Source organism: Parasteatoda tepidariorum, chromosome 6, assembly GCF_043381705.1.
Source record: "Parasteatoda tepidariorum isolate YZ-2023 chromosome 6, CAS_Ptep_4.0, whole genome shotgun sequence".
NCBI classification, from domain to species: Eukaryota; Metazoa; Arthropoda; class Arachnida; order Araneae; family Theridiidae; genus Parasteatoda; species Parasteatoda tepidariorum.
Window position 1 is genome coordinate 66,439,464 of NC_092209.1, and position 27,038 is coordinate 66,466,501.

General features: G+C 29.4%; 1 protein-coding gene across 1 annotated transcript in view; it reads right to left on the reverse strand.

The window, feature by feature from the left end:
• The window catches only part of LOC107445580 (acetoacetyl-CoA synthetase-like), a 33,550-nt gene extending 9,487 nt beyond the window's left edge, over positions 1-24,063 (reverse strand). The window contains exons 1-14 of the mRNA XM_043047920.2: positions 23,979-24,063; positions 20,233-20,310; positions 20,028-20,156; positions 16,110-16,213; positions 15,420-15,537; positions 14,080-14,190; positions 12,483-12,580; positions 11,037-11,151; positions 9,101-9,182; positions 6,254-6,257; positions 5,678-5,713; positions 4,660-4,852; positions 2,416-2,538; positions 1,297-1,410 (exon numbers count right to left, since the gene is read on the reverse strand). Of these exons, the coding sequence (XP_042903854.2) occupies positions 1,297-1,410; positions 2,416-2,538; positions 4,660-4,852; positions 5,678-5,713; positions 6,254-6,257; positions 9,101-9,182; positions 11,037-11,151; positions 12,483-12,580; positions 14,080-14,190; positions 15,420-15,537; positions 16,110-16,213; positions 20,028-20,156; positions 20,233-20,310; positions 23,979-24,027 (1,354 nt within the window). The 5' untranslated portion in view covers positions 24,028-24,063. The remainder of the gene's footprint in view (positions 1-1,296; positions 1,411-2,415; positions 2,539-4,659; positions 4,853-5,677; positions 5,714-6,253; positions 6,258-9,100; positions 9,183-11,036; positions 11,152-12,482; positions 12,581-14,079; positions 14,191-15,419; positions 15,538-16,109; positions 16,214-20,027; positions 20,157-20,232; positions 20,311-23,978) is intronic.
• Between the last annotated feature and the right edge of the window lie 2,975 nt (positions 24,064-27,038).

Consider the following 27,038-nt stretch of genomic DNA (forward strand, 5'->3'; position numbering starts at 1 on the left):
CGCATGCATATTTTAATGGCCGACTATTGTATCAGTAGATATTATATAGCAGAGTGGAAGGAAAAGGCAAACTAACGCCTACTCTTACTGGATGTAAAGAAACTACTGGCGATATTTAAAATGGTTTACGTGGTTACAGTGGGTGGCGAGGTGTTTAAAGGTGGCGATTTAAAGTGGTTAAAGTGGCGAAAATAAATCATTCATTGTGTGAAGGCATGTGAATTTGGTGTAATCTTTGCCCACTTTAAATATTTAGATTTAACTACACCCATTAAATTGTATATGATAGATCTATTTTTGTTAATTTGAAATAGCGCTCAGTGTTTTCCAATTGTGTTCAATGTTAAAAACACAATGTTTTTCATCAACATCAAATTGAAAGTTTGGTTTGATCAACATCAAATTGAAAGACATATTGTACCTTAGTTTTTACAATGTAACATTGGTTTTAGGATGTTTAGAAAGTGAGGCTATAGAATAAACTTGGTTAATAAAACGAAAACCCATTTTATAATTAATAATAGCAAGGTTATGTTGTTTCAATCCATACATACTCTTCTTCGGCGAATACGTTGCATATACTGTACGAAAATAACCTTTTTAAAGTGTGATAAAACAGCTAAAAATGACATTATGCTACATAAATACAGAGGAATACATGTTTTGTTGCATTTATTCATGTGTTTTTATGTAAACATTTACATAGGAATTAGGTAACGTATTTAATAGGATATATACCTTCAATCTCTTTCGCTTTGCTGTTGTGCGTTCTCAAAGACTATAATTTATATCTTTTCATTTAAAATTAGGTTTGAACATTTCCGCACATTTTTGTTATTAGGAAAAATAATTTTTAGTTAGGAAATGTTTAAAAAAAATCATCTCCTTGTATTTTTAAACGAAAAAAAAATATCGTTTAAGAAATATTTAGTAAAATCAAATGACTGATAATAAATATATTATAACCTTTAATCAGTGGGTCTCCCGAGCCGTGCAGCAGCAGTTGTGTGACGGATTGCATCCACAGTACTTAAAAAATAATTAGCTTTAATTTTATCTAAACAATCAAAGGACACGTGACTTATTTGATTCGTTTAAGAAAAACAACCAATATCTTGAATTTGAAAGAAGCAAAGACCATTTCATTTTATTTCTAGCGTAATTTTTCTAGAAGGTAATTATATTGTCAGAGGATAACTTCGTTAAAAAAGTTCAAAATATCGTAGTTTTATAAAAAATAATATGATTTTTTTATTTCAAAGTAGATAATAAAAATTATAAGAGCATGTATCATACCATCGTCGTTATAGCATTGAATATCGATTCCTAATCCTGGTAGTTGAATTTCCCCAGCATAACTTGGAGATTTTAAGTAAAATCCTGAAGCTTTGCCAAAAAACTCCGTTGAACCTAATGCACGATATAAAATATAAAATTAGCTTTTGTATTGTCATAAAATATTTTAAAATAATTTAATACATACATTTTTTATGCATAATCATAAGGTATTTATTATCAAAAGATGCTCAGCATATTATGTTTTCTGACATACATAAGTAATGATAATAAATTAACTAGACATTGGAGAATGCTCCTAAAGAATTCCTCCCATTATCCTAAATTAATCAGTTCTCATGAGCCTAATAGCAGAAACCTTTGAATAGATCTGCAGCTCCATGGAAACATTTCATTCTATTTTAATAACCGACGTTGAACAGCCAAAACAATTCTGAATTTACGACTATGTTCAGCTCCGTAGCCTAGATAATTTGAGCTCAATTTAGAAGACAAGAAAACTCCTGGATCAAGCATCGGGACAAACTAGTCCTTGTGGAGAGCATCTTGATGGAACCAACCCGCATTTGCGTTACACGGAGAAGAAAATCACGATAACCTACCACAGTTGATCCGGCGGCTTGGGGATACTAATCCATGATCCGTCTTCCACTGTGGATATTTTGCGTCAGTATTGCGGTCGGTACGAACTGGGAGCAGAACTCGTATCGACCTGCCGATGCTGGGATTCGATCCTGGGTCACCTCATTGGGAGATGAGTGCTCTATCCTTTGAGCCACGACGGCTCAAAACATACAAAGCATCTAAAGACTGTGACTAGATATTTGTATTTACTGATATTTGTTTGAGAGGCGAAAATAAGGTTGCCCACCACCATGCCGCATAATTTCTGCCAGCGATCCCAGAAGTTGATATTGATTAGAGTCTCTGCATTATTGACATTGAAAGAATTCGACAGAAAAAAGACAGAAAGAAACATTGAATGCATTTCACTTCTCCTCAAAGCTCACAAAACTTTATGCTAACTACTCTCATTAAAAACAAGCGTCAACCACATAAAAGAAATAGAAAAAACAGACTACCGTTTAACAATAAAATAGTAGGTGATCGGAAGTTTACCGTAGAGGCTTGATATAAATGTTGTTTTAGGAAGGTATGTATACAAATATTCCACATTTTGAATTTTCACGGGACAGCTACCAAGTGCAATAACTTTCAAGAATTCAAAAGATAGTGATGGTCCTAAAACGTAACAAAAAAAAAGAAATATTATAAGCATATGCATTTTTTAAAAAAAAAAACCATGATTAATGAATAAATAGATATTTATTCCCTCAAATATTTTGGTAAATTACAGTTGTCTAAAATTATAATATTTTCTGAGGATAGTACCATATTTTATACATAGCATTGTTCTAAAGGCAAAGAAAATACAGGCTGCTGTAAATCACATTCATTATTGGAGTAATATTTACCCAAAACGGATAAGTATGTAGTAAATGCGAACAGAAAGAACTGTAAAATAAAAAGTTCAATGTAGATGTAATATTAAGTCTTTAATTTTCTTACACAAAGAAGTAAAAATTATATATTTTTAATGTCGATTCACTTGACATAATTTTAAGCAATTAGAAAATGAATCTTTCTTCCTTATTTGGCAAAAATTATGATTACCACTTATGTAAAGTCATCATTTAAAATTAAGATTAAATTTTTTTCTGATAAAAAAAGAAAAAGAACTCAGTTAGGAATCTTGAGAAATAGTAATTGATATTAGCTATGTATGGGAGTAAGAATTATTTTACTATTTTAATTTTTACTTTTTTTGTTCATTTTATTTGTAATCCACTTAAAATGCCTTAAACACAGTATATTTAAATTTCGATTCACTTTTGCGGTAAGTACTTTTTTTTCTTTGACAATACTTTTAAAATTGACACTCTTTTTTTCTAATTGTCTGTTTTTTTTCGTCTGAATCCATCAGTACGCACCTTTTCTTACTGTCCTCATTTTCTATATTTTTGGATTCAAAGAAAAAAACACAGTTCTGCCATTTTAAAAACTTAAGGTCCTTAATTATTTTAAATCAACTGCATTGCTAGATGGAGGTAGTGAGTTCGATCGGGACAGCCGACAAAACTATCAGCGTTTATATGCATCAAGGTGCACGTCAAGTTAAATCTATCGTGGCAGAAAGTTCTCTCGTTGGTTGTGGTGTGTAAGTTCGGAGAGATGTTCCCAGCTCATGCGTTGTCCACGTCGTCTGACCAGGGTCAAAATTACATGGCATTCCTACCATAACTGTTAAAGGATAGAACCCTAAAAATTGGGCTACGTTTGTGGCCATAGTTGGGAGATTAGAATGCTGGCTTTTCTCTCCCAGAGCACTTTTCTATAGCTGAGCATTCCCATTCTATGCATTAAATACCCCCATTCAATGCATTAAATACCCCATTCTATGCATTGAAAACCCTATTCTATGCATTAAATACCCCATATTCTATGCATTAAATACCCCATTCTATACATTAAATACCCCATTTTTCTAATTACTGTACGTCGCCATGCCTTCTGAATTCTACTGTAGAAACGACGATGTAAAAGGAAAATAAAAAAGAAAACTCGCTCTTTATGCTTTCCATTACAGTGCTTACATTATATGGTGAATATTGCTTGTAAGGATGTTTTCTATCAGCCTTTACATTTATGCCCATGAGTTTCAAAACACTCTGCATAATGTATAGTGACCATTTCATTTTCCAGGACCACGCTGCATAAATATTTTTGCTTTCGCATCACTCTTAATACTTTAACCCTATGACGCAGAGGGCACACAGGTGCTCCTATTATCTTTTTTTCTGACGCTCTAAATAGAAACAAAAATATATTTTGGTATTCCTTAATTACAAAAAAATGGTTACTAAAAAATTCTGTTATAATATCGGGTTTGCACTAAAATATAAAATCCAAGAAAAGTAGTTAGAAAAAATATTTTTAATCCATATTCAAAAATTTATCAGCAATTCTTTTTGGAAATTAAAGAAATTTCAATGATGAATAGCTGCAAATAGGTGCGAATTTGAAAAATTATTGTTTGCTGTGAGCCGTGTTTGAAAGAAAATTATCTTTAAAATAGAAAAAGCCATCGGTGTTTCTTGCTGTATTTTCTAACTATTAATTGATAAATAGAAGTAAATGATAAATAGAACATTTTTCATTTATTTTGACTTAAATTAATGCAAATAATTAAAAAAATAAGAAAATTCAGTTTAATAAAAAATTCTGCGTTAAAGGGTTACAACTGAGCTTACACAATTTTACGAGTTAAAATACAATTAATGAAGTTTTCAAAGTAATTCTTACTTGGGACTATATTCCTTTTTTCCAATTTATCCAACTGACTGGGAATTAGAAACACATAGATAGCTTTACTCTCTGAAAGGACATCCCAAAAGTTGCGTGAGCTTTTCTTGAAGAAAGCACTTCCATTATAAAGAAATAAAGAAGCTCCAAGAGCTAGGCATGGAGCAAACATAAGAATAGGAATCCAGCCCGTCTGAAACACAAACACTTTCAATTCAAATGTGCATATTAAGAATTTAATAAGAGAAGAGGTCGAAAAGGTTTTTCTGAAGAAAATTTTTAATTTATCGAAAAAAAATATATGTTAGGAACTGTTTTATTTGGAGCAATTTGGCACAAAATTTAAGATAATACTTAAAATACCGAGTCTAACAAAAATATTGATACCCACTCAATTTTAACAGAAAATAACTTCCCCATTTTCAAATTTGAAATCATCTGCAAATTCAACCATTGTTTGTCTTTATCGATTGTCTTTAAATCGATACTCACAAGCAAGTAAATTCTTATTAGAACTTGAATCTTGGTAAACATGTATATATATATATATATATATATATATATATAAATTTTTTTTTTGTACAGAAAATAAAAATTCATTTTTTAATAAAACATTTTCTACTATTTTTCAAAGAGTATTCCATAAAAAAAATTAAAAAAAGAGTCCCAAAGTAAAGATACTTTACCATACAAATTATATCTAATACAAAAAGCAAGAAGAAAGATCACTAAGGTTCCTTTGGGTCAATAAATTCACATTTACCCTAAGAAAACAAGCACTATAAGGGGGTTACATATGGCTGAATTCATCGTAAACTATTCAATTTTCTACATGGAATAATATAACAAAAATATTTTTATGTGTTTAGGTTTATAGGCAAGTAGTGATACTTATAGTTTTGAAATTTAACATCATATATAAATACATAATAAAATATTTAGCTACAAATAAAAATGGGAATAAAACTATTTTTGACTTTGAAATTTAGAGTATAATAAAATAAATCAACATCCTTACTTCCAATAGTTCTCGCAACCGTACATCTGTTTCTTCCTAAAAAATGCAACACACATTTAACAAAGTATTAAACAAATAGTTCACATAAAAGTTCATTTCGTACAGTTTAATAAATGTACTGAATCAGAGGATCCATTAATAAACTTTATTTATTGATTTTTTGTTATTCATGACAACACGAAACACTTATCAAAATGCTAAACTTACTTCCACTTTCAACATTCAAGTAGGAAACACTTCAGGATATTTTAATTAACACATAATAAAGTTATTTTCTGAAAGTGGTGCATATGAGATTGTCACATAATTCCATGATTTACATAATTCACATGGTTTACCTACCCTAAAATGTCAGAATTAAATTATCACTTAGTTAAGATTCTCAATCGTAAGAGATAACTACATATGTAAGTTTCTATATCACAAGGTGAGGGTGGAAAAAGACTTCTTATGTGAAAAATAAAAAGATTTAAACTCTGTTTAAAATTGCACAAACTGCAGGCTAGTTTTTTCATACTTATTTTATGGCTTAAGAAAGTTAAATAAGTTAAAATACGATAAATATTACTGAGTCACTAACCTAAAAAGAATTCCCAAAATTAGTATTTGATACAAACACATAGTCACATTTCTTCANATATGTGTGTGTGGATAATATAATGTAGAGAAAAATTACAGAACAATGAAAAAAAGGACAAAAAATCTTTAAAAAATCTGAAAAATAAAATATATAATCTTTTCATCAGCACACACGATTATATCCGTGAAAAAGAGTGCTTTCTAATATTGTGACAATGTAGCCAAAGCAAAATATATCAATACTATAGTGTAAGAAGCACTCTAACACACTATAATCGTGTGAGCTGATAAAAAGATTATATCTTTTATTTTCCGGATTTTTTTTAAAAATTTTGTCTTTTTTTCAGAAATTTTTTTCCGGTTTTTGTTATTTCAATGGTTGTTTTTGGTATTTTTATTTTGTTATTTTTATTATTTTTCTTTTTTTTCCCTTTTGTCATTGTTCTGTCATTTTTCTCTACATTTTGAACTTATCTCATACCTAATTTTTATATAAATCTCATAAATAAGTTAAAAATATGGAGAAAATACTGATAATAATAAAGATTAATGAAAGAAAAGGAGGAAAAATTATTAAAATAAAATATTTTTAAGAAGCCGGAATACAAAATAATGAAAAGATATAATCTCGTAATCAGCTCACACTATTATATCCACAAAAAGGAGTGCTTTCTAATATTGTATTAATATAGCCAAAGCAAAATATGTGAATACTATAGTGTGAGGAGCACTATAAAAAATCGAAGCCAAAATAGAACACATTAAGTAAAAATATACAAAATAAAACATACCAAGCAAAAAACAAAAAGTAAAAGAAAATAAAAATACAGAACAAAACACAAAACGTAATCTATAAAGCGAGGAGCGCATTCAAATGAACTTACACTTACTGGAATCTTTGAGAAATGATTTAAAATACTTTCGTAATAAGATTGCCAGATTACAAAATATGAAAACTGAAGCTTGAATAGAGGTTAGCAGCGTAGATGTATGGATTTTTCATGGCGCGTTCTTACTGCAGAACTAAAACTCGTTTGATTTGGTAGTTACCATGGATTGCCTCGAAACTGGATATTCTCAAGGCAATAATATTTTACTGAATAATTTAAAGTTTATAACTAATAAGGCTGATATTTAATTATACAATTTTAACCTTTTTAGAAAAGTAACATTTTTTAAAAAATAGAAACATAATTTGCCCGATTTGCACAGATTTCTAACCACAGATTTGCACATGGTAAAAATATTAACTCAGTTATCAAAGAAGTTTTTAGTGAATTTATTAATAATAATAGTTCAACTGAATGATCAACACAATGAACAATTAACTCAATGATTTTATATAGAACTTAATTACATTAATTGCGTATCCATTGTTTTTCATTAAATTTTAAAAGAGTTAGTCTATTTGTTTTTCGGATAAATAAACATCATTACGTATTCTTTTGATTCCATTCATTTGATTAAAAATGTATTTAAACCAATGTTTTTAGAAACATTAGAATTGCAAGTAATTAATTTATTTATATTAAAATTGAAATCATTTCTTTTATCGTATAAATCAACAATGCAGATATTTTCTTCTCTTTTAATACCTAAATCCAAAAAATTAAAATTAATATTGTCATCATAATTACTAAGCAAGATTTATTCCTGGGGATAAATATTATTTAACAAAATTGTACAATCTTGTGAATTAAAGGTAATTAAACCGTCAGTAAATCTAAAAACAAATTTAATATTAAGAGTATAATTTTTTTCGTAATCATGTTAACTAAGCAAAAATGAGTTTGCTAAGAGAAGAAAAGTTAGATCTTTGTGGTATTTGTGATTTCATCAGTTTGCTTAAAAATAAGTTTTCCATTGTGAAGATAATGATTAAAAAGACAAAAATTAATTAAAATTTCCCAATAATCAAAATCAGGATACTTTTAAAACTATAGTAATAACTCAAAAGAACTTCATTTAGTATAGAAAGGGGAATGCCAATGAAAAGATCCTGGAAATCAATAGTCGAAATAGAATTAATTTTATTTTGTTTAATAAATTCTAAAATCGGTTGATTATTAGTAATAATCCAAGAAAAATTAATTTAATTTAAGAAGTTAGTAAAAATGGTGCCAAGTTTAGTTAGGTTTGTATTAGTCCCATATGTTATAGTTTAAATTTTTTAGGATTTTTAAGAAATTTTGAACTGATATTTAAGTAAGGAAATTACATAATGCTAATTTTCATTTCTAATCTCTTATACGCTGATTGCTATTTATATTTCTGGCCTAATAATGAAAAAACAAACATGTGGGATCGAAATTGGTTTTATTGTTTTTTAAAATATTCTCCATGATGATCAATACACTTTTGCATGCATTTGAACCAATTTTCAAAGCAATTTTTCCAGTCCGATTGAGGTAACTCCAAAACATGCGTTTTGAATGCATCAACCGCTTCTTCGGGGGTCGAAAATCGTTGTCCACGTAATTTATTTTTGATGTGTGGGAATAAGAAGAAGTCATTGGGTGCCAAATCAGGGCTGTACGGCGGATGACCCATCAGTTCGATCTTTCGCTCCGTCAGAAATGCCTTTGNTATATATAAGAAAGGATTGTCAATCTGTAAAGTGGTAAAAAAATAGAGACTGATAAAGTAAAATATAGCAGAGGACGGGAAAAGGAAAGGAATTATCCTTTATTTATTTCTTTAATCATTCATTAATTTAATTTTTTATCTTTAAATTCGATATGCGAATATTGTTTTAAGGGTACAACTATATTAGTAAAAGAAACATCATCAGTGAAACTGCTATTTTGAAGGAAAACAAATGCATATGTTGACTTGAAAATTCACCTATTTTTAATGTTAGATATATTCTTTGACAACGTTGAACTTCGTGAGGGTACAATGATAATTTTCTCTAAAGTGGTTGAATCTGAAAAAAAAAACAGGATTTAATATTTCAATGATAACATTTACATTTCTGGAAAAGTGTGAAAAAAAATTTAAAGTGAATACATTATCATTAACTCACGAATATCGATTAATACCTTTTATACTCACTGCACTTATACACAGATGAAACGGAATAAACCAGAGACTTCAAACAATGCATATAGCTTTAAACAATGCGAATATATACTTAGATTTTAATAATATGAATAGAATGCTATAAGGTGAGTGGTGTTAATATTATAAACAAAACGCCCTCGAACAATGTAGATCTAAAGCGACAGTTTTTTTTCTATGATTTTGCTGAAACTTTCAAAAACTATTGCTCTCAAAAATCTAAGCCTGTTCAAATATCTTATTCCTTGTTTAACTTACCTTTCTTTTCACCTGCTTTTTCTTCTAATTTTTTTTAAAAGATGTTTCTTTTTTTTCAGTTTACCTACTGTAAAAAAAATTTTTTTTTAAAAGTTTTCATCAGTTCTTATTTCTTAAAGATAGCTTTTAAGGTAGAACTCTTACGTTAGCAGTTCAGAGAAAAAAATATTTTAAGCAGTATGCCGGCCTGTTGAACAAGTGGTTAGCGTGCCTGACTACGAAGCCATTGATAGCGGGTTCGAATCCCGCTCGAGGTGGATGTTTCTCTCCGTGTATTGTCCTCTGGTGCGAAAATGAGCAACACCTCTTGCATCTTCAAAGATAAAAGAATGAGAGTACAGTATCTGGCATTCGAAAGAAAAATGTAAGGGGTCTTGATGGTTTTGAATTTATAGAGAAAATATCTTCAACTTTCTATAACTTATCTAAATTTTACCATAAGATTCTGAATTATTTACAGGAGCTTAACATGAGCACAGACATTGTTTAGTAGCAAGGAACTTACATAATTTAATTTACTTTAGAGCTAATATTTTAAGAAAAAAGATGCTATGACGTTTTATAAGTTTGTCAAAAGTTATAAAAATACCGTTAATAACTTGAAACAACTTTTAACAGTCAATAGAGCCTTTTTAAAAACTGTTCTAGAAAAAAGCAAAAAAATAAAATTAAAAAAGAAAATAAAACCAAAAAAATAAAAATTTTAAGAATAAATTAATTTTTGGGGTGTTTATAAATTAAAATTATTTTGACTGAAAACTGAAATTATAATTAAATAGCATGAATTTATGCAACATGCTTTACTCAAACAAATTACCAAATCTTAATAGATTTACTAGAAGTCAAGAAAAGTCAAGTAATCCTGCGCACCGGATTAAAATATTTGAATTGAAGGGGAAAAAATTTATACACAAAATCTTTAATAACTAACTTTGAACAGTACTTGAGTATGCACATGATTACAGTTTGAAAAATGAAAGCTTTATTTTCTACTTTCAGAAAACGAGTTACAGTATTATTGCTGTAACTTTGGAAATTTTTTAAAAATTATCTTGTACTTATTTTCAAATTGCTCAGGATAAAATTGTTCATAATAAATATTTTTCAGGAATTGAAAATTTTGTTAAGAAAACACTCTAACAGAAGACTTAAAGTAAAATGATCAATTTATAACATCATGTGTTTCAATTACAGGAGTTGGGCAAAACTATGGAAACACATCTCAGCTGATTTTTTCATATTTCTCAAGAAATACTTAAGAAAATTAATTTAAATTGTTAGAAGTGTTTAGGTCATGGAAATTTCTTATATATATCATAAAAGTTTAAATCTTTTATGAGTTGAGGACTGTAAAAGTGCTTCCATAATTTTGTCTAAACCTGTAAGAAGTAGTGGGAAAATATGTCACATTATGGTATTGTTTTTATTATATTTGACAGTAAAATTAAAATTTGTCACATACTTTGAGCAATTGTTGGCAAACAGCTAAGAACATCAAACTCCACTCCATTATCTTGAAAGCGATCAACAGCAATTAAGATTTTAGGTTCCATTCTGCTTACAATATTCGCGGCAGCCTATGAATTTTTACTAAAAATTAAATGGTTCTTTCGAACAAAATATTATTAAAAATTTATCTTAAATCATTTCCTACATGTAGAAATAGACTGTTTATTAGATTAGTTTGCAAAAGTAAATCAGTAACTCACTATGATAGTAACCTTTTTTGTAACTTTTTACTGAAAGAAATGGTAAGTCTACTTTATCTCTATCTTTTTAACGAACTTAAAATGCTTATTTCTATTTTTTTCAACGTTGTGCGTGTGTGTTTCTCTTTGAGTTAGAAAAAAGCTTCTACGCTTTACCAAACCAATATGAGGTTGTTATTGTTGTTTTCTTCTAGCGACACTTGATAAGCCAAACTCACCAGCCATTGACCTTTTGCGAATTAAGTCAGGAAGGTGCGCCTTTCGTTTGACAAAAAAGCACTGCAAGGGGGAAATTACTTCTTAGCTCTGATACCCACAGATAGATGGCAGCATCACTTATTCGTGAGGCCACTTCCTCGATTTAGACATGGAACCAAAGGGAAAAGAAAATGTCTCCAGTTCCCTATATACATACCCTCAGCTACCGACCGCAGAACTTCTGATTCCACAGACTTTACGAGCGCGTATATTTTGTTTGCACTTGGTGGGTCTTAACGGAGCCGAGAATCGAACCCCGGCCCTTTTGGTCTGGAGTTCGCTTATGTAAGATAGTCTAAAGCGGTGATCATCTTAGTTTTTCCGCAAGAATTTTTCACTTCTTTGTTTTGAAATTATTTTTTTAGTTATGTAAGTGATCACGGTCCTGAAGAGGTTAATGAGGTTTCAGAAAATTTTCAAGCTATGTTATGGTTCAACGTTATACTGAATATTGATCAACGCAAAACTTTAATGAAATTACAACACAATTTTGCTACACACAATTTTGCACACAATTTTGCTACATGTTATAGTTTAAAGCTAAATAATTTTCTGAGAGAGTTTGTCTTACCGTTAAAAACCTGCCGACGCCTGGAAAATCTTAGGTTTTACCGGTAAAATCTAGCTTTTACCGGTAAAACCTAAGTGGTTTTCTAAAGGTCCATATGATTTAATATTATTCCAACTCGGCCTTTTACAAGCTTTTGCTATAAGACCTTGAAGTTGCCAAGCCATTTTGATAAATCCCAATTTTTCTGCTAAAATATAGCTTTTTCCATAGTGGTAGCTACAAATCCGAAATATGTTTTAATTTTATTTCATTTCATCCTTAACTGAGCTTTTGCTGTAAAACAAATTACTAAGCCACTTTAGTAAATCCTAGAATTTTTCACACTGCGCCCTATTAAAGTAGCATGTAAAAGTAAAATCATTCGTATTACCAAAGCTCCGAAATATGGTATTGAACCTCCCCAGATTGCACCAATACTTAATGTAGCGAGCATCGCAAAAATAGCTTCTTTTCGGTTGGACATGTGACCTATGTTAAAAAAGAAATATTTTAAATTTGCAAACGTAAAATTTACAACTGAATTGAAATATTAATTGAGAAAAACTATAACATGTATCGTATACTGCAAAATATTATAAGAAAATCAAATTTAATCTATAATAGACACAAATTTAACACATTTTCAAAGAATTTTACAAGAGTTGAAATAACTGATTAGATTTGTCACAGTATGTTTTGAAGATAATTTAACTAATTAATTAGGCTTTTATAATATATTAAGTTATTTGAACTGATTGATAGAGTTTTCTGCAATACGCTTTTAAGTGATTTGAATCTAATTAGGTTTGTTGAAATTTGCTTTCTTGGAGAATAAATATGTTTTTTGATTCATTATTTGTATGACGAAATATAAACTTGAAGGCTTTAAGTCGAAAGTGACTATTCTGTGCCCTAATCAAAAATTTTACTAAGTTTTTAAAGTCACAAAAAAAACCATGTGATATTATTTAATTGTAATGCAAAATAAAATATATTTAAAAAAAAAAACAAATTAGATGAATAAACAGCAATTAGAGAGTTCCCAGTTCTTGAAACCCGCGTTTACTTAAAAAATAAAATTCCTGAAAGGGGTAATTTTTTTTTAATTTTATCAGTTTTATCTAGTTTTACTGATTTTTTTTAATCTTAGTTTTATTTTTCTTAATTAATAATTTATTGTTTTTGCCGCGTGTATAAAAAGGCATACCAATTTTTCTAAATTCTGTTTTTGTATTGAAAACTAATTTTTTGGAGGGGGGAACTTACTGGCTACATAGGAAACATTTAGTTACACTTGGAGTAAAATCTAGAGCATCTATATGTATCATCATCAGAAAAATACGATAAAATGCTTTAAATCTGTTTGAAGTGGGTTATCATAATTTGTGAAGTTTATCCCTCGAATCTCGCTTACTTGCTCCACGTTAAAACTATGCGAACTGAATCGAAATTCGTTTTTTATAACAACCAAAGAACACGTCAAACTACAACAAAGGTGCATAAATTATCAATTGATTGTTTCAGCTCCTTAAATATAACTTTACTTTTAGTTTTTACTTTAAAAAATTCGCATCCAGAAAGTTAACGTTTCATTCAAAAATTAAATAAGTCTTTTTTAGTATAAATGGTATTAATACCTAGATAAAAGTGCCAAGTAAAGTTATCATAGTTCTCAAAAAATAATTTTTTCCAAAAATAAATTTAACATGTATTTTACATATAATGGATATCTAGAAGAATTATGATCAATTTTTGATGCAAGAAAAACGTATAAATAGCTATAATTTTAGGATTCTGTAAAATGAAGATACCTTGTCGATCTCTTCATATTAAATCTACTGGAAAATTTTTGTTTCCTTTCTATTCGATATAGTTTGGGTCTCAACCAATCACAAACTGTTACCCGATAGTCGAAATTCTCTAATTACGTTAGATACGGGATCTTTAGTTAAATCACAAGTTAAAATTGATTATAATTGTATACATACATGCAACTCTATCTCCTTTTTCGATTCCATGTATGCGAAACGCTGCTGCATATCTTTTAACTTCTTCAAACATTTCTGCAAATGACACAGAATCTGTGCTCCCTTCTTCATCTGATTAATAAAAAACATTTATTTGAAGAAAAAATGTCAAGAATTGCACTAATTTAAAAAAAGATGTGAATTTCAGAGATATTTCTCTAAATAAAGCACGGATATAAATTTAATCTAGTATAATAAAATGAAAAACGATCCTTCGCTAATGCCATTTCCTTCTACTGAAATATCTTAAATTATTATTAAAATGAATTGATTAATTATATTTTGTAAGGTGTTAGTGTTTATGTTACGGTTAAAGTAATAAATCCGGTCATTATTAATACTAACCGATCTGTATTAAAAATAACTGCTACTTTTTGTCAAAGTGAAAAATATCGTTAAATTATTCACTTTAACCACTTATTATTAATAAAAACCACTGAAGTTTGATCAATGTGATTGAACGATTCATATAACACTGGGAGATGAGTGTGCCTCCTTGTATATGTCCTGCGGTTAAAGTAATAAATCCGATTGTTATTACCACTTCTTTTAGTCAGAGTGAGAAATAAAAAGGAGAGATTTGTAATAAGTGGCTGGTCCCTTGCAAGCGACAAAACCAGCGTTTCTATTCTGCCCAAACTAAGGACAATCTTTGAGAATCACGATGTTCTCCGATGGTTCTTCAAGTGATGGTCCTCCAATGTGCATTAGAAGCACGGATGTCCTCCAATGGATCCCATCACGCTTGGATATTCGCTGTAATGGGGTATCGGACAGATTGGCGTAAGAGGGAAGTGAAGACGAAACAGTCACTGGCTTCTTACTTACTTATAGGGAACTCTGTTCCATTGAAAGATCCAAGCTTCATATTTTGGGGCGTATACCATCTACACACCAATGGTATTATAGGACATTCCCTGGAACCCTGCCGGACATAAAATGTGACCTAAGAACCCAGAACCCAGACTGCTATGGCCAGATTTGCAAGTGGCCATCTTAAGTGCCTTACTTTTGAGGGAGGCAGAAAGATCTTCCCTGCTAGCAAACAATACTGTATTCAACCAGCTTCGCTGGAACATATTTTGGTTTGTCATGGACTTTCTAAGGTGAATCTTACATCAGATCCTCTTTTTGATGCGGATTTTCTTACGGTCAGCGGAGTCCTGGATCTTATCTGACATATGGCAGATTAAGAGGATAAGCAACAACAACATATCATTAATAAATAGAATATTATTAGATTGAAGGATATATGAAGCCATGAACTACAACTATACGTATGATAAAGACATATACTGAACCTTCATATATAAGTGCTGTCGTATCATCTCTGTACCTCGTTAGATTTTCAGCGTAGTTAAATTTAGCCCCCATGAACCAATCATTGTCTAGGATACCAGGTCCAGTCTTGAAAAATACCTAAAATTTCGCAGAAATAAATTCAAGCACCTAAGTTATCCTAAAATCCTAATCAAATTTTAACATAAACAACACTCGAAAGCTAAATTATGTTTACAATACAAACTTTAGTACAAATTTTATTTTGAATTGAAGAATACGACTATAAAAATCGTTCAATATTTAATAGTTACGAAAATCCTTCGATAAAATCATTTGTCTCATGACACTTTGCGAACTTATCTATGGTGCACTGTTAGAACTTATAGAACATGTTTAACCATAATATTATTCAATTTTAACGCTAAAATTGGGTAAGCTAAATTCAACTAATTAAGTTAAACTGAAGTTCAATTTGAAATGAATTAAACTATAATGATATTTAAACAATGATTTTGATACTTTTTCATAAAAAATAAGAAAATATAATTCCATAAATTTTATTTTTCTATTAAAGTTTAGACACATTGACATAGTTTATCAACGTTTCATCGTGCAAAGTTACTGGTAAATTTCCAAATAAAATTTTAAATGCTTGTAGTAAATCGATTAAATTTTAATGGAATTAAGCAAATAATGTTACGTGTATTTACTTTTTTGTAAGATCTTGATGCAACAATATCAAAATAATTCCAAACAGTTTCCCAATAATCTTCGAATTTGTCTATTGACCATCTATGGAAGTCTCTGTCTGATTCTAAAAAAGAAAAGTTTTTGTTTTTAATCTAAATCAGTGAATTTTATAAACTGTAAAAAATTTTAGTGTATCTCAACATCGAAAATGATGGCAAAAGCTTAACATCCAAATGGTGAAGTGAAACGCCATACATTCTCGGAACAAGTATTTCACTACAACGATATTCGTTCATACTATTTAATGTGAAGTAGCAGTCATGATTTCTGTTATTCAGTAACTTTAAAATCCATTATTACAGCACGATAAGAGCACACAAGAGTCAGTAAAAATATAATGTAAGAATCATTAAATTAGAGTGCATCTATACAGTTGAATTATATGATATAAATAATTTATAAATATATATGATATAAATTAGGTAGTAAACCAAACATACGTGTAGAACAGAGATATTATTAAAATGAATCCGAATTAGGCTTAACAGAGCGTAAGCGTATAGAAATCATACATTACAAAATCAGTTAATACTGTTTTTAGAGATTCAAAAATTAAAGTGTAATTATACTTACTACACAACTGAAACATTCATACATATTTTTGCTGCAATGGTTTGTTTTTTGTAGATAAATACCAGCGTAGAAGACTACAGCAAACTCCCTCCAACTCATTCTGGATTGTAAACAAACTACTGGCGAAATTCAAAGCTTGCCAACATATGTGTTTTTGAATGAAAAATAATTCTCGTATGGTGTGAAAGCGCAGGAGTTAAGCGTTAGCTTATTCAACTTTATGTGTTTAGATTTAAAATATACCCTTTAAATGGTATATTAATGCTTGATTTGGTGCTAACCCGGAAAAAAGCATTCCTTCACACAATATTTTGGGTTGTTTAACATCATATTCGAAAAGATGTTACACCATAGTTCTTACAGCTTGCTTACAGAAAATCAGTAGACTTTAGTAATACTTAGAAACAGTCCGAGTGAGTCTTCTAACTTTCATGGAAATTTTCAACTTCTGCAGAATATTTCATTATTTGAGATAGAAAATATTTGACTAAATTATGCTAACTTTAATTATTATTTCTTATTTATAATATTGAACAGAAGAAAACCTTATATTTATAGAAAACAGTGAGATTAATATACACACTGAGAAAAAAAGTTTGGGCAAAACTACCAGAATATACTAACGTTTACCATGCTTCTAGCTCTATGGTTACACCAACCAAAAAGCGTTATAATCTTTACCGAACTGCTTTGGTAATGATTTTGGTAAAACTAACAATAAAATGTGGTTTTATAATGCACTATAAAATTTGGTAAATGTGGTAAAATTTGATAAATTTATCACGATACCTTAGATGATAGCATAAAAACTATTTATTCGGTTAATTTTACTAAATGTGTGGCAATAAGAACTATACTTTTGTAAACCAAAATTTCCGATAAACCGTTACCATATGAATATAAAAATTACCAAATAAATGATTTAAATAGTTATCATGATTATTCAGAGACAAGTATATAAATTGATTTTTTAATACCAGAATTGTAGGGGTTTTTTTTATTACCAGAAGTGTCATTACCATTGAGAACGGTAATTTTACCAGAATATTCTTCCTCTGTGCACCTAATGTGGAACTATTTCATAATTGCTTATTATATACGTATATCAAAGTTTTTACACATCATTAGATTTGTTTACAGATACTTTTGAGTAACTATTTCAATTTTCAATGGATTTAATAAAATTTCAACAGTATATATAAAAACTATGTATTTTCATTCTACAAAATATTACTTAAACTTCTTTTTCAACTAATTCTGGAATATTTCACACGAACACGCGAAATAATAGACGAATATTTTGCAAAGTTTAATGTTTAAATAAACAAAAACAACAAGCGCAATGGCAAAATCAGATGAAAATGAAATTGTGCATATTGTGAATGTGAGTAAATACAGCTTTGAAATAAAAAGCTAATCAAAGTGCAAGAATGCTCATATCAACCATGTGCACTGCACACACTTTACCCCTCCTTTTATAAAGCATTCCTTTAACAATGCTTTCAAGGAATGTTTTAAGGTCCATGAAATAAAATAAAGTATGTACATTTCAGGTCGTAAATTAATATTTAGGTGAGGAAAGAACGATAACGTTTTCGAAATCTGATTATTCACTATTGAGTAAAACAGATGGGAAAACATTGAAATCCATTTTACAACCAAATAAATTTTAACGGTGTTTCTAAAAATTGTTTCCTCTCAGATTTTATGTTTTTAATTCTAAGTTTTCTCAATCATTCGTCAAATAATCTCTATTTTTGTTTCAATAAATGAAAGTATTATCCTGGCGTCGATAGCACAAAAAATATATTACAACTGAAATTGATTACAAGATAATTGCTTGCATGTAATCAATTACTTGTAATGGTGATACCAGGTAAATTCGATTGCAAGTATGATCACTGATTACGCGTGTATTGCTTACATAAGATCTCTGATTGCGTGTGCATTGCGTACATGTGATTTGTGATTACATGTAATCATTACAAGAAATGATTACAGGTAATCATGATTACAAATAAATAAAATAATGAATACATGTAGTCATGTCTATATGTAATCAAAATTTGAGAACACGGGTAATCAAGATTACATGTGCTCACGCCCGTATATACAATACATGCACATATATTCTTACTTAAATATTAATTACCTACACATGTACAGACATTTTAGTTATAGGCATATGTATATACATTGAGTGTAGTACACGAAAAAATTCTGATAAAATTAACGTACTGTATAGCAATCACATTTCTGATTTTAAAAAAATCATAATTCTGATTAATAAAACTAAAATAGACAGTGTTTAAGCCATTTATTTAGTAATTTTTCTGTTCATATGCTAACGGTTTACTGAAAATTCTGGTTTTCAAAATGAAAGTTACTATTACCAGGCATTTAGTAAAAAATACATAACTGAAAAATAAATTTAAACGAATAAAGGGTTTTTATGTTCAAAGGTATCAGAATGAAGGTCCCAAATTTGACCAAATTTTCACAATTTTATCACATATTTTAAAGCCATATTTTATTGTTAATTTTACCAAAATCATTACTCCATTGTTAATTTTACCAAAATCATTACTTCATTGTTAATTTTATATACTTTTTTTATCGGGGTACATACATAGAATAAACATGGCTATACGTTGATGCGTACAAAATAAATCATTTTACAATACATTTTACTATCTGTGTAGTATAATGATGAATATAATATGCAATCGTATTCATTTGTAATCGCATACTTTAATTTCTTGTTATCATGATTACTTGTTGTTGTTTCTAATGTCGCTTACCAGAATCAGTAAGGCTGTTAGTGAAACCAAGCGAATTTAAGGTGGAGGGTGCGTTTCTTGTTTTCAGTGGCGCCATCTATGGTCAAGAGTATGACTTCAGCCACACACAAGTCATTCATTCATACACACATCGTAATTTTGACCTGAACTAGAAAAAGATCAATCTCCAATTCAGTACCCCTAGAGGTTCTGATTTGCTATGGGAACATGGAAGACTTTGAGACCCGACAGATTTAACGTGCACCAGTCACCATTTACTATACGGGGGTCTTTGTCCGACGGAGAGTGAACTCGCAATGATTACTTGCAATCACGCTTACATGTAATCATGATTACATTTAATCATATGTTTTTATTACTTGAAATCAAGATTATTGCTGTAATCAAAATTATGAGAAGTTGTAATCACGATTACGTATAATTGATTACCGTAATTTATAATTGATTATCGTAATTTATAATTGATATCACGATTACAGTATATTATAAACAATTTCCACTTACTGAATTTCCGTTTGTATTTCTTTTCAACAACCCGTTTGAATTTTTCGCACTCGGTATCCTCTTCAGTGCCTTCCCATACTAAATGAGGGTGATAAGTTTTTTCCTCTAGTGACCGTCGCTTTGAATTACCTAATAAAATTTTCAAACATGTTCAAACACGTTCCTACTATCACATATTTAATTATTTCAAAGTTAAATACATTACTTTCATTACTGCAACATCCATTTTTATCTTCACGTAAAGGTATGTTTTGAAAAGACATCTTTTTTTGTTTCTGCTTATCTAAAACACCAAAAAAATATTTCATTAAGACATTCATTGCTTTAACAAAAAATTTATCTCTATAGTTACTATAAAAACTATAAACTTCATAGAAACTATAAACTTCATAGAAACTATAAACTTCATATTTGTGTGTGTTGCAAATTTGCAAATGTGTGCATAATTTAGTGTATATTCTTTTGTAATGAGGCTAAATATATCTGAAGGACCCTAAATAAACAGTTTGATTAGAAAAGAAAGAACAAAGAATTGTAAGAAACTCGCGTAATTCTAATGTAATTTAGAGAGAACATAATGCTTGATGTACTTTTTATGAAAGTCTCGATTTACAACCAACAAAAGTTTTATAGCTTATTAATATTTACATATTTTCACCACTTTGTCTCATAGTTCATTAAAAGCAGTAATGTTTACTGAATCATGATGTTTTATTTGTTTATTCTCTACGTGATTACAATCAGTAATTGATATTATCAGTAATTGTTTGTAAGCAGAATTTAAAATTATTTTCCAAAGAATTCAACATATGAAAATCACCAAAAATAAGAAAAAATTATTTTGTATAAAAGACCGATTTTAAATTTACTGTCCAACTTTAACTTCTAATAAAACATGAGATTCATATGATAGCTACTGTTTCGTGTTCATGGCTTAGCAGCAAATAAAATATATTGCACATCTTTTCTATCCTATTTCATCGAATCAACTGTTCAGTATCCCACTCAAAATGTCCGCAAAAATAGAAAAGTTGGCCGTCAATTTTCAAGAAAAATTACCTACTTTGAGAAAGAAAAGAAAGCCCTGTACCCATAATTTTAACGAACTTCAGCAAAATTAGTGTAACTGACCGTTACTTGAAACGGCTCTTTTTAACTGAATTATTGGTAACATATGCTTTTCCGTGTTGGTTACAGCATCAAATTACAGACACAAATGTTTTCAGTTCAAATACAGTCAGCGCCGAAGAACATTTTTTTCACACTCCTCTATATTCGTGACAACGATCACGTAAATCTCTCCCTTCTCAAAAAATGGCATCACTACACTATTTCACCTTGTTCCACGTTTCACTTAAACTCGACAAATATATCTCCTGAATTTTAAATAAGGTTAAGACGCGAACTGAAGATAACTATTATGAGTATATCGTTAATTTACCGTCTATGATCATATATTTTTAAGGGGAAAAGTTTCAGGAGAAACCTGAATTTTTATGTCAGTGATAGTAACTGGGACAGTTTTTACTTATCGCACACTGTAATCTGGCAGGGGAAATTTTTAGAGTGTACGCATTTAGAGATTTTTAACTGTAATTTTTGTGCTTCAAAATAACTAAAAATCTTAATTCTAACAAACAAATAGTAAAAAAAAATTTTGCTTGTTTTTGAGACATGTGCAAACATAACTTATCTAATTTATTACCGATAATATCGCACGACAAAATTGGATAAATAAATTTAAATCACCCATATTTAACACCATAAAGCATTTTTAGAATAATGTTCTAGATATTAAAAGTAAATAAAAGTTATGCATTTTTTATAATGTTTAGTATAATCCTCATTTTAGAAAATACTGCTCTAATTAATAAGGAACTATTTAGCATTGCTTTTTAAATACAATTAAAATGAATTTATAGAATGCATTTCCTGTTGTTCAATTGGCAATTTTAATTTTCAACCACAATACTTATACATTTATTTGTAACAAAAATATATTTGTTTCTTTAATGTGTTTAACACATTCCGAAATTTTCTTGTAATTATAAATAAAAGTTCATAATTAACCATAATGAATTTATCCAGTATTCAGCAATAATATTAAAATTGCAAAAAAATGAAAGCGCTATTGTGTTTTCAAGCAAATAACATATAAAAACAGTTTTCAACATAGTGATTGTCAAATTTTTATTAGCTAAGTAGACGAATTCACTGACTTCAAAGATAATTTTATTTACAGTTATCAAACTGATTGTTTACAATTAACAAAAGAGATTAATTTTTTTTATTTGTACACTGTAGAAAATACCCATTTTTTTCAGAATTTCTCCGTTTATTTAACAGTTTAAAGCCATTTTGTTGACAAAACGGTTTTTCTCTGTTTTCACAAACTGTCTAATACCATCAATTATAATTCTAGTTTTCGCCATGTAGTTTTACGTTCCGTAATATAATTTTACATTTCCTACAATCATTTTACGATTATTATCTATACTTTCTCTCACTTTTTAGCAATTACTTCATGATTTTGAACATCGCATAAATAACAGTACGTTTTGACTTCATTGTCAAATTTATACAATACTGAAGTGAAATTCTCACTATCAGAATTTCTTCATAATAAAACACTTGAGGCGACAGAGCACGCGCTTCCTAATGAAGTGAACCAGGTTTAAATCGCAGAGGTGACAGGTGTATACAAATTCTGCCGAATTAAATCATTTACATCTGGTATAAGTACAGATTTACTTCGTTACTCTCATACATATAAAGTCAGTTGAGACTACAGATTTATTTTTGTTGAAGAAACTTGTTTCTCTACGGTAAAAACTCTGATTGCGGATTTTCTTTGTAATTTTTACGGAAAAATCTTGTTCTTGTATGGCAAAAAAAAACATTGCGGCTACGGATTTATTTCGAAAATTTTACGGTTTTGCACAATCAACCCAGCTGCCGAATTAAAGCCGTAAATTTTACGGGATTTTGATAATGTACCCTCTAACTGAAAACTTCAGGAAACTTAAATTTTGTGCCCCTTGTTAAAAATTTAAATGTTGCGACTGTTGAAGAAATTAATAGTTCTACATAAGACAATTAAAATTCAAATCATAAATCATCAAAACCAATGTTTTTGGATTAATTCATTTTTATATTAGGTGGGTACGTCGCACTAGAGCTGAACAGTGGGCTATTGGCGACGCTCTGAGAAACATCCCTGAGGATAATCCGAAAATATGCCATCGCAATTTTGATCCTCTGCAGAGGGGATGGCTCCCCTGTTTTGGTACCCCGACTACCTGCGCGTGAAGTCGAGCATTTTACAGTAGAACAGTTTAACGAGGACCGATTTTTTACGCATTTTTACATTAAGATTCAAAAATAGATTTGTGACTGACTACAAAATAGAAGAAAAGTGCTCCCACAACTTCTTGCTGTCACCCAAAGAAAATCCTTTATTATCTATGTTAAAGCTACTCAATTTCAAACATGGCACACTAGCTGCTGTAGCAATTCAAACAATCTAAAGCTGTATTGAGTTTATAATGATTAACAATGATAACTTTGTGCCTTAACCACTAATGTGCCATCGCAACTTCGAAATAACATTAAAGTAGGCAATGCAACAGAACTTCCTGAAATATCACAATTATGAAAGTGATCAACTGTCACTATTGATTTTGTGAGTATTGTGATAAAGAGTTGTTTATTTTAAACAAATCAATTGTTTAAAAAATAACGAGCACTTTCTAGCGTTTAAATTGCTTATTATTACATTTAATTATTTTTATTTGCTTTAATTTATATGCTTAAGGAATTTTTAAGAAGTTGCTTAATTACTAATAAGCATAATAGTTAGATTAAGTTAAGATAGTCTTAATTCTTTTTTTATAAATACATCATGTAATAAGTATGTACTTTTAATAAATTGGTTATAAATTTGTTACTTACGTAATATGTAATTTCTTACTGAAAGAGACACAAATCTATCAAATATCATTATTTATATGCTATTAAAATGATGACTGTATTTCCGCTGAGAACAACAATAAAAACGTCAACAAATCACTGAATTGAGTGATTCACAAAGAAAAGGAAATAGTATTGCAAATGAGTATGTGTCATTCCTTTTAATTTCACACACAATTAATTTTGTTTCTTTGTATTTTTATATGAAAGGCCCCCTAAAGTAGCCCACTTTATTCTTGCTGAAACATGTATGGAACATGTATGAAACATGACTTCACTCACTATGTCCAAATAAATGAAGCTGACTTCCGAAAATAAAATTAAAAAAACCTGAACGTTAACTTTTTTAAGTACATATCTATTTAATATAATATAAATCTGATAATATTCAATTTTTCTTTGATTTAAATATTTTGTTTGATTTATTAATATGTCAAGTTTATGTACAAAGTACCAAATGATTAAATTACAAATATTAAAATTTTAAAGAGGCCTGGGTAGCCCGGTTAGTAGGACGTTTGGCTAATGTTCGTGCTTACTGGCCGAAGAATTCCTATGTATTAAATGATGACTGATGCACGTTAAATCTGTCGGGTCACAAAGTTCTCCAGATTCCCATAACAGATCAGTACTGGAGCACTGAATTGGAGATTGATTGTTCTCTGGTTCAGGTCAAAATTTCGATCTGTGGATGAATGAATGGAGGATGATTGCCCACCCCCGTAACACGGATATGACGTTTGTGTAACTGAAGTCGCATTCTTAGTCATAGATGGCGCCACTGAAAAATTAGGAGACGTACCCTCTGACTTAAGAATTCGCTTGATTTCAATCAGGCTTGCTGATTGGCAAATGGCATAAGTATAACAATAACAGCAAGATTTTGAAAGTTTACAAAATACAAGAAATACAAATCTTTAATCTCAAGCTTGTAACGCAATAACTAAGCTGATCATGAGTTTTTCTTTTCCAAAATTAAAATCATTATATATTTTTTTTTAAAAAGGATCGTAAGGAAAGCAACTAGAGATAAAAATATACTTAAAATAACTGAACGAACTATAACTGAAATTTCAAATAAAATTGTATATTATATATAAAATGTATAGTTAAAATTACTTGAAACAGAAACGATAATAAAAAATAGTTATGTTAAAAAAATTATAATTAAAATAACTAATTAAAAAAGCCTTAATTAAAATATCTGATAAAAACAACTACAAAGAACTACAATATGTAGTTATTGTCATCTGATAATGATAATAATCATAGGAAGAGTGTGTATCCGTGTGCTTCTCTTATATCTCCCGAACAGTTTGCGCTAGTATTTTGAAATTCGCACCAGGGGTACAAAGGGCAGTTTCAAAATCGTACAAAATATAAAAATTTGAATTAAGCTTAGACTTAACATTTGGCTTATTAAAAAATTAAACTGCAGACGCTTTTTCTTTTCAAGTATTTTTAAGACAATATCAATGATGATTGTTAGCTTATACCTCTGTTTAATCAAAAACAAATTTTATCGGGTGATAGTCAATAATTATTTTTTATCCTTTTTACTTGGCAATATATAGTACCATCGTGGATAGCATGTGAAGGCTGCGTCACCTAATTCATATAAATGAAGTTATCTGAAATTACGTGTTTACTTCCTTTTCCGCAAGGCTGAACTTGATTGCAACCATCTGCATATACAAGCTTGCCCATAACCTAAATTTAAAAAGTTGCAATATCTTGGAACGGAAGATACTCAGACTTCTTACAGTATGCAGTTTTAAATGAACAAATACAAAACAAATTGACGCCACTATAAAATTTAATATATTGCAGCTGTCTACAAATTAATAGGGATCAAAGGGAAAAAATCTATACATTTTTAGTATATTTAATATCAAAATGCATCAAAATCGTAATTTAAAGAAAGTTACTTTGTCCTAGCAACTCTTACATTCATAAAAAATAAAGCATTGATGCTTGCGATTTCATTGTCCTTTTGCTCCGCAATCTCAATTCACTAGAACTCCAGGGGACGCTAACAACATAACAAAACAAATCAATAGTTTAAGTTACATATCATATTAAATTTCACTAATAAGAAAATATGCTCTATTTACCTTGGAAACAAAAGAATAAGAGAAATTATGTTTAGGAATATAACGTAATTGATAATTAAAAAACTAATACAAACATTTGGCTAATACAAACAAAACATATGGTATTTAAACAATTAGTTGGGGATTTTTCCATTTATATGATAACAGTTTGTCGAAAATTCTGGTTTTCAAAACTATACATTTTAATATCAGACATTTTGCAAAAATACAAAACTGAAAACTCAATTTAGCCGATTAAATGTTTTTTTAGCCATGCTGTAAATTATAAGGATAAAGTTACCAAATTTTACCACATTCACCGAATTTTATAACATATCATAAAACAATATTTTATTATTAATTTTACAAAGCGCTTCGGTAAAAATTACGAAGTATTTCGATGTTCCCATGGAAGCAGAAATATGGAAACTTTGACCATCAATATGGGTAATTTTAAACATGCTTTTTTCTCAGTGCACGTACAAAGTGCTAGACCATATTAAGATTAGATATTAAGTATTATTAGCAGCTTTAGAATAACAAATCGGATTTTGATATTATATGCAGAGGTCGATATTGTGCTTTTGAAATTATCTGATTCAACTCATTCTTTTTGATTCAACTATTATAAAAAACATTTGCTTTCATTGATTTTAAAGCTGCTAAAGAAATTATTAAAAACATCTCTAACTTATAAAAATATTAATTAATTAATTTTTAAATGCTTTTAAGATTTCGTAAAACTAAATTGAAAGACACAAACAATTTCAAAACAAGATAAATCAGGTTTTATATTTTAAAGCAAATATCTCATATCATAAATTGATTGCCCAGATACAGCCAGAAATATTGACTACTTATTGCAGACAGCTTCAACCATTGTTTACAAAGACAGCTTTGCTCACATACCGAAAGCATTTATTGATTCAGATGCCAATGAGATTCGACA